The sequence below is a fragment of the Histoplasma capsulatum genome, genomic scaffold (genome assembly GCF_000149585.1).
Source record: "Histoplasma capsulatum NAm1 scaffold_1 genomic scaffold, whole genome shotgun sequence".
In the NCBI taxonomy this organism is placed as follows: Eukaryota; Fungi; Ascomycota; class Eurotiomycetes; order Onygenales; family Ajellomycetaceae; genus Histoplasma; species Histoplasma mississippiense.
Window position 1 is genome coordinate 7,130,334 of NW_001813982.1, and position 8,579 is coordinate 7,138,912.

Here is an 8,579-nt window from a genome sequence, read left to right on the forward strand (position 1 = left end):
ATCCCCTCTACGGGCATGGTGTCGGCGGTAAGCTGATAGAAATGTTTACCATTATTACAAAGAGCATATCATTCACATAGGATTACTCAGTAAACAACATCTGTCTGACAGTTAGGCCGGTATCACTTAATCTATGCCATTTAATGTTGGGTAACATCATTTTCAACCAATTATTTTGCAAATCAACCCCAGAAATTCTATTAATTCCATCTATTGGTTCATTAAGCTATACCTTTTTCCATTAAAATGGAGGGAGAAACAATGGATAACCACCACTTTTGGAACGGAACATGCTTAGGAGGAAGCTATACATAACAAAGACAACAGAACCCCAAACAATCACGTTCACTTTCTGCGATTTAGGATCCACAATTCGAGGGACCTTCACTGCAAGGAAAATCGTAGCGAATGAGAGGATAGCATCTATGCATTATCAAATATTAGACAATGTAATTCAGAAAATGTAAATGGTATGCTGGACGACGTATTGGCCGGGGAAACATACATAAAGCTGCAACAATTTGAGTTTCCAAACCAAATTGGTTCGAAAAGCCAGGGGCAAAATAGCTGATACCCCCCTTTCCATCCGGTGCCACATATGGCACCTTTCTGATGTGGTTGAACATATGTCCGCTGGAGAAAATGAGGATCGCGATCAGGCTTATTGCGGCCCACAGGTTTCTGTTTTGGATAATAGGTACGATAAATCGTGACGACGCGGTAAAGAGAGTTATAGAACCGAGGACTAATGTCGTTGTTGTCATGATTCGCCCATAGTTTATGGGACGGACAATAGGCGGTCTATGGCCTTCTGGGAGGTATCGATTCATCCAATTGAATATCTGGTCTGCGGATAGCGGCCTTGTAAATAGTTAGCAATGGACTTCAGAGTAGAATGAGGATGTATTCTATACCCCGTGATATCATATCGGATAGGGGTTCTATCTGCTTTCGCCCCAGAGCCAACGGTAGGAGGGAAGAACATTAAAATCGGCGCCGTTTGAAGCATAAGCTATCAATGCAGTCGAGTCAGTTAAAAGGCATAAAAAGGTTTATTTAAAAGATGATTTACTGACCTTCTGAAAAGTATCTCTTCCCCGAGAGAAATCCAGAGTACCGAAAAGTAATCTAGGTGAGTCCTGACGGACGCCTTTAGTCCAGCTTCGGGCGAGGAGATCCCATTCGGGTTGAACTTCGCGGCAAACCTGGCACCCATATTTCGCATCTGCAGCGGTGAGGATTATGGCAACATGGTAGTCGCGTGGTTTCGATGTCAGGTCATCATACGACTGATCATCAAGTTCAATTGGGGTGCTCGATTTTGCCCGAGTTTGGTAGGTTTCGTACTTGTCAGCAGTAGATTTGGCAGTAGACGAGATAACTAGGCAAATCAATGCCGTGAATATAGAGAGAGCCCTCATGGCTGAATCTCTTTCACTTCAAAAGAAAGTAAGGCTACCAAACACCTGTTCGAAGCTTTTGAAACTTGGTGGGTAATTGCCACTGTGTACGGAGCGAGACTACGAAGCACTCTGGTGCGATCCCTGAACGTCCAATCATCATCATTCATCGCCTGGGTCACGGATTATTTGTTAATCCAACCACACCCACCCGATCAAGCAACGGATTGCAAGTGCCAGCAGAGAGCTCTAGCATTTGTCAAACTGGCAGGCGATTTTTCAGAAATAACTAGTGAAATAATCTAGTGCTAATGGCATCACGAAAGCAAAGGAGCTCGGCAGTTCTACAAGATTCGGAGGTAGGTCACTTATCATTTGTTCCAATTTACTCTCACTTGCTCACAAAACATGTGTTAGCTGCTTTCTCCGGCCAGTGCGCGTCTTGAGATAGAGTATGAGAAAGCTCTCTGTCATACAAAATTAATTATCGGCGATGAGAAAAATCGGATCATGCGCGTACAAGCCTTACTTGCGAGCCATGACAAAGACGATCTATGTTCCGAACTTGAGGATGTGAAGACCCATCTGGCAAGAGCAGAGAAGATTGGCTCGGAAGCGCAGGAGCAGCTGAAGCAAGCACGGAATGAGATTGACTCCTTGCGAAATTCTCTCCGAGTCCAGTTGCGGGAGATCGAGCATTTAAAGGCAAGCATTCAGATGTACAGTGATAAGACCCATACTGATACCTCCATAGTCGAACATAAACGAACTACAGGTGACGGCAGCCGACTCGAGTAAACTGCTAGCCGAAAAGCGAGCCATGACGCGAGAAATATCCAATTTAAAACACGAAATTGAGCAGCTGAAATCGCAGGCTTTGTCTCACCAAGCTTTGATGTCGGAGAAGCTCTCGCTAGAACGCCAGCTTCGCTCGCTCGAAGTTGAGCTTCAAAGTGAGAAAAATGCGTTAGAGAAGGCACGGCTGAAGGATGTGGAACATAATGAGGTGGATAGCAAAATTCTTACCGAACTTGGGGAGTTGAATAAGGAGCTTACTAGAGAGAGGCGTGAACGGGAAAAAATCCAGAATGACATGAAGACTGAAGCGCTCGAGTGGGCGCGTCATCGACTCGTTCTTGAAAACAAGCTGGCTAGTCTTCGAAATAAATTACGTCAGTCAAAAGATGACAGCACCTTAGACCGGCCCACAATACTGGATGATGCTGGATCACCGCAAGAAGACCAGAGACGGAAGAGAAGCACGTCTAGATTTGAGTCAGATGTAGCGATAACCACTCCAGGAGCAGCTGTAGCTCACCAGAGAATGAGTAGGATGCCTGCTGTTCCTGGCGAGAAGTCAACTTTCTCCACAACGCCATTCCTGAATCGAACCAGTACTACGGCAGAATCTTCTGGCATGTCGGCGAGCGATTCGGATTTAGAGCACGTCCGCAAGCCAGTGAAAAGGATGAAGGAGGATGTTGAAGATAACCGGTCAAAATCTAGCAAACCCTCTCACTCAAAAGCCACAAAAGCGACGAAACGGAGGCCCCCGCCAAAGTCGCAAAATGTGTCCGTTATGGTGAATTCTGATGATGATCACGAAAATACGCAAAATACGCAACCCACAAAACGACAAAACGAACCCTCAACGTCAACTACAAATAAAAATGCGGGGATCAAACGGAGGTTTCTGCCGAGGAAGCCAGAGGGCACGTTGTTTGATGATGATGATGAACAAGGATTTGGGGAATCCAGTAAAGATAGAAGGCGGGTTCTGACTGGCTTTCGAGCCCTCGGGGGAGGTCAACTGGGCTTAGGTGCGCCGGGTCGACGGCTTGGTGGTGGTCGAGGATTAGAAGCATATGCAGATATATCTCCTCTACGACGGAATATTCGAGCTGCTCATAGTTAGAAAACTCCTATAGAAAATGGCAGCATCTGAATGACGTGTTAAATAACTCTGCTGGACAAACGAGGTCAACCCTTCTCAGAAAGCTCTCATATGAACCTATTCATGTCTATATGTATGCTAAGAGAAAGAATAGCTAGGTAAATACTAGTGGTTGCTCAACATTGACACCATGAATTTAAGCACGTGATAATATTTAGGGATCCAGTTTTTGAAGATTCACCAATGGGCAGAGAATTGTTAACTCTACGCAATTCAAACTCGATTCCCCAATCCCATATGAAATTCCTTAATCTCATTCTTTCTTACCATTTGTGGCTGCCATCCGGCAAAAGTTTAGGGAGGAAACCGCGGGAACTAATTGAGATATCGAAAAGATATTCGTCGTCGAAGCGATGGCAAGCTCGGCAAGCGAAGGACAAATATTCGAGAGAAGCAGGCGTGAAAGGATTGAAAAGCCGTGCAGCGTTTAAGCTTCTACCGCTTCATCTGACCTTCAATGTCTACGTTTGTGCTGACCTGTCTGATGATTGAATTCGACAGATCCAATGACAGATACAAAATATTTAAGCCCAGATCAAAGCGTAGTAGATTTGGTATGAATGACTGACTACCTATTTATTTAACAACATATCTTGGATTCGACTGACTTGATAAGGGTTATGCCCGTGGATCTTGGTCACAGGTTCGACTGCCCCATTTTCCCTCTTCCTTCCTTTCCTCAAAGGTTCTAATCATTGTCTTACAGGTTGCCGTGGATCTCACTCGGCCAAACGGTCGTGTAGTTGGGGTGGATATAATTCCTGCTCAACCTCCGAAAGGTGTCTCGACTATCCAAGGAAACTTCCTCTCGCTGCAGATACAAGCTTATGTCCGAGAATTTCTACGAAACCCTAATCGTGGACGAGCACAAAGCCTCAACCACTTCAAGAATGCCGATCAACGTTCTCAGCCAAGGACCGATGACGAAGTCGAAGAAATTGAAGGATACATTGATCGGGAACGAAGTGCTAGTTCGCACATTACACAAGCAGATGGGGCCAATGAAACTATCCCCGATGTTGCTGTCGGGGATAAAACAGTTGATGTGGTGCTAAGCGACATGTCTGCCCCCTGGGAACAAACAACTGGTTTCTGGAAGAAAAGCCTTAGTGACCCATATCGCAGGATGATGAACACGAGCGGAATGAGCTTTCGAGATCATGCCGGAAGCATGGTATGATTGAAACTAATCTCCTATCAATCTTTCTTTCTTCCCGTTACTAATGAGAAAACCCCGAAACAGGACCTCTGTAGAGCGGCGCTCGAATTTAGTTTCAACGTTTTAAAAACCGGGGGTCATTTCGTTTGCAAGTTCTATCAAGGGGCCGAAGATAAAGCACTGGAAAGGCAGTTGAAAGAACTATTCCAGACCGTCCATCGGGAGAAACCAGAATCGTCTCGTAGTGTATGTTTACAGGAAGTCCGCTGGCCTTGATCTCTTGCTAAATTTTCTTCTAGGAATCGAAAGAGGCATACTTTATTGGTTTAAGACGGAAACAAAATGCTGCTAAAGACGCCGTCCTCCGCACCTCTAGTTCATACGAATCAAACAGCACTTAAACCCACGGAGCGTATTATCTGTGCCCAGAAATTGGCATGCAAAGAATATGTATACATTGGTCATTTATTCTTATATCCTAAATCATTTCTCCATCGCCTTCTTCCAAATCGCTCGACTCGAAATCAATGGAAGCTGAAGCCTCTTCGGCTACACGCTGGATCTGTGGAATTTAGTTCCAATTACAACCCGTTTTTTCAAGGAGAGACTTACCTCTTTCAAACCGCTCAACTCTTCAACATAATTACGTTCATTTACTGCCTTACGAACGAAATCCCACCCATGGTTTTTGTAGGCATCCATTATGTTACCCGAACAAGCACTACAACAGTTGTAGCTCTTCCCGGACACGATCACGTTCGAAAAATTAGACAAGAATCCTCTAATTTGATGAGGTACAATTCCAAGAGGGTGATCGGTCCGACTTTCTTGTTTGGGGATGGATGCAGGAGCGGCTGGACCATCTGGATGCTGCAAAACAGATACAAACAACTCAACTAACAAGGCAGATGCTATTGCAGCTATACCGGGACGAGTTACTGTGCACTGCTGGTCTAATGTTTGGTCCTTAATAGACTTTAAAATGGAGTTAGCACAGACCACACATTTATAAATTGAGACAATGACTCACATCAGCTGGAGCAACAACATCATTACAAAAGTAGCATCCCAGTTCTGTCTCTGGCGCCGAGCAATTTTCAACCCCGTGACGCATTACAACATACGTGTCGAAACCCAGCGCTGCATTCATCACTATCTTCCCGGTTGCCTTTCCCATGACGGTTGGTAACCACCGGGCCTCTCGAGTATCCAACAGAACAAAGATCGCATCGTGTTCATCAACGAGCTTCTTGAGTTCTTTAAATTCTAGTTCGGCCTTCGAAGCATCGGTTATTGGATGGCCTGGCATTGGGACGGAGAGCACATAACCAGATGCGTCGACACCTGGATAGATTTCTTCAAGAGCGGCGGCTGCGCGAAGGGCTTTTTTAGCCCCCCCTCCCAAGCAGTCATTAAATCCAAAAAGTGGTTGTCTCACAGGGTTGGAGAATGACACTGTTCCATTATCTACAAACGTAATTTTTCGAACACCCCATCCCTGTACCCCCCAGCATCAGTTATTGAGCTGCATATAAGAGACCTTGCTGTTCTCACCAATAAATTGCGCGCAACGTAGCTTCCCAGAGTCCCTGCGCCCAGCAGGAGACATTTTGTATTTTTAATATTCTCGAGATTCAGGTTAGGGCTGATCCTCCACTTCATAAGTTTCAAATTCAGGTCCACCGATTGATCAGCCAGCCTGTTTCCTCTCGTTAGAAACGCTTTGTTCAAAGGCGCTTTAAAATAATACAAAATCATTAGACAAACCTTCTAGGATCCATATATTCTGTGAGGTTAGTGACTCTTCCGGTTAATTTCCCCGCAGCGTTTCGTTCCCACCCAGTGACTTTGGGCATGGGCATTTGAGACCCGAGCCGTGAGTCATTCGGGTCGAGATGAGCTGTATCTGATCTCAATTTTAAGACAACACTTCGCCCTTGATCCCTTTTCGATTGAACATCACGATATCTAAGAATGTAGACTTCGTTAAGCTTCCATCGCTGGCGGACGAGAACCAAAAGGTTCCTCAACATCCAACCTGGAGCATCTGGGTAGTTCGATGGATCAGCGAAGCACACAAAACAATCCTCAGGCAAAGCATCGTGGAAAAATCCGGTTTCAAAGTCTGAAATGGATGAGATTTTCCAGGAAAAGCCGAGTTCTTTAGCAATTGGTGATAAGGATTGCTGGTTATCGACGTGCGCTTTGTTAAGCACAGTGCCGTCCGATGGACTGTTGACCACGTGCCAATCCTTCCTAGCAAGAAAGAACCCGTGTTGGCGGGCATCAACTCCATATCGCCACGTTTGAACTGCGTCAACGAGGGTAGAACTTTCGTTGCCTGTCAACGGCTTCGGATCCATTACGGATGTCCATGACGGTGCGGAATGGATTGCGGGAAAAGCAAACCAATATGAAAATTTATACTTTTTCAGATCCGCAAATGAAAGCACAATGAATGAAACTAACAAGGATGGGCATGAATAAATGGTCTCATCATTGATTGCATCCCATATCTATTCCCAGCGGATCACCCTCAGTACAAACGTTAGTTTCAGTATGCGGGGTTATGCGTACCATCTTTCCTGTTTGTAGCAAAAGGGCATTCCTGTCAATATTGTGGTATTCTTCAATGGTGTTGACATTCTTTATCATCCCTTCTGCCCTATAGTAGCCAAATGGTACTCTGTGCAATGGAGGTTGTGAGTAAACATCACACTTTTGCCAGTAATGGTTCTACTTACTCATCTCGGGTCAACGCAGTTCCATGAATTTGCATACGGCATGAAGCCTCCGGGCGATCAGTAGATCTGATCTCATAAAGCCCAAGCAGCTTACGAGCGGAGTCATCAAGTTTGTCATGGTTTATCTTCAGCGAAGCCAAGGACGTATAGAAAGGAAGTTCTATATCAGAGGCGAAGGGTGTATACTGCATGTTGGCGACAGGCGACTTGAAATCCTAAGAGGACTTATCTTTTTGGCATAGGAATTCCAGCAAATAAATAACTGATTGCAGCAGAGCGTTGTCCTAACTTTGTGTGTTCCAACGGGTGATCAACAATGGTCTCGTGGGGACATCAGCTGCGATGAAAGAACACTTGGATATTAGTCACAAAGCTCCCTTATGTTCACCTAGAGGTTATAATAGCCTCCAAAAGTTGTATATGCAAAGAAGAGTCGAGATAATGTTCGATAGTTAGGTTGGGTTATGATGTAAGATTGCTCCGCCGCCAAGAAACTCTCCAGGGCCGTTGTGAGCTTTGTCACATGATCAGGTTGCATACCAAATGTTTTTGTAAGTTTGTGTGGTGTCAGACAGCATTTTACTGAAGTTATGGAAAATAAGATCGCGAACCATCATTAACCTGCTTTTGTCTTGAAGAGATATTGCATTGAATGGCATTAAAACTTGCAACGGAAAATCACAGAACAATCTGCACCTCTTTTCGCCGACTATTCCCCAAAAATTATCTAGACCGAAACCATGCTAATAGGGCTATGTGGAGGTCTATTGCCAACACCCCGTTTCTATGATTCTTCTTATTTTTTTCTTTTCTTTTCCATTTCCGGTGCAGAAGAAGAAGAAGGAAAAATAAATAGAAACGGAAACTAACGTAGTCTTTAGGAATATGCTCTGGGAAAAACTCCGTTGCTGAATACTTAATCCAGAAACACGGATTCCACCAGCTCCAACTCTCCCATAGACCCGACCATCTTCTTGGACAAAATGAGCTACCTCCATCCTTCGGAAGTCAGGGCCCTAAAAACGGGGCTCACGTATTTCAGACTGTCGATGAACTACTCGATTTCGTAACAAGAAGATGGCAAGATCGTTGGGTTACTACCGATATCTGGGATGAGGCAACGCTGGAAAGGCTCCTCATGAGACCTTATTTCCTTCTCGTAAGCGTGGATGCCCCAGTTAGCCTTAGATGGAGCCGCTTCTCCGAAAGGTACTTGGATATTCTTTCTGCCTTTCACCAGATCTTCTTAGTCCTAACAATATCAGGGCTTGGCGTCGGCAATTAGATCCTCCCGACCTCGAGAAATTCGTTCTTTGGAACGA

General features: G+C 45.0%; 4 protein-coding genes across 4 annotated transcripts; 2 read left to right on the plus strand and 2 right to left on the minus strand.

Moving 5' to 3' along the window:
• Positions 1 to 241: 241 nt before the first annotated feature.
• HCAG_02030 (conserved hypothetical protein) lies at positions 242 to 1,421 on the minus strand (the record flags this gene model as incomplete). Its single annotated transcript, XM_001544933.1, has 4 exons — positions 242 to 423; positions 506 to 861; positions 915 to 1,012; positions 1,077 to 1,421. The coding sequence occupies 4 exons, from the start codon at positions 1,419 to 1,421 to the stop codon at positions 242 to 244; spliced, it is 981 nt and encodes a 326-aa protein (XP_001544983.1).
• Positions 1,422 to 1,711: 290 nt separating this feature from the next.
• HCAG_02031 (predicted protein) lies at positions 1,712 to 3,315 on the plus strand (the record flags this gene model as incomplete). Its single annotated transcript, XM_001544934.1, has 3 exons — positions 1,712 to 1,759; positions 1,818 to 2,105; positions 2,155 to 3,315. 3 exons carry the CDS (start codon positions 1,712 to 1,714, stop codon positions 3,313 to 3,315), a joined length of 1,497 nt encoding a protein of 498 aa, XP_001544984.1.
• A 545-nt stretch (positions 3,316 to 3,860) lies between these two features.
• HCAG_02032 (21S rRNA (uridine(2791)-2'-O)-methyltransferase MRM2) lies at positions 3,861 to 4,914 on the plus strand (the record flags this gene model as incomplete). The annotated part of the gene is made up of 4 exons (XM_001544935.1): positions 3,861 to 3,908; positions 4,061 to 4,528; positions 4,598 to 4,759; positions 4,813 to 4,914. 4 exons carry the CDS (start codon positions 3,861 to 3,863, stop codon positions 4,912 to 4,914), a joined length of 780 nt encoding a protein of 259 aa, XP_001544985.1.
• Positions 4,915 to 5,062: 148 nt separating this feature from the next.
• Positions 5,063 to 7,448, minus strand: HCAG_02033 (conserved hypothetical protein; the record flags this gene model as incomplete). The annotated part of the gene is made up of 6 exons (XM_001544936.1): positions 5,063 to 5,488; positions 5,544 to 6,011; positions 6,068 to 6,212; positions 6,281 to 7,029; positions 7,091 to 7,199; positions 7,258 to 7,448. The coding sequence occupies 6 exons, from the start codon at positions 7,446 to 7,448 to the stop codon at positions 5,063 to 5,065; spliced, it is 2,088 nt and encodes a 695-aa protein (XP_001544986.1).
• Between the last annotated feature and the right edge of the window lie 1,131 nt (positions 7,449 to 8,579).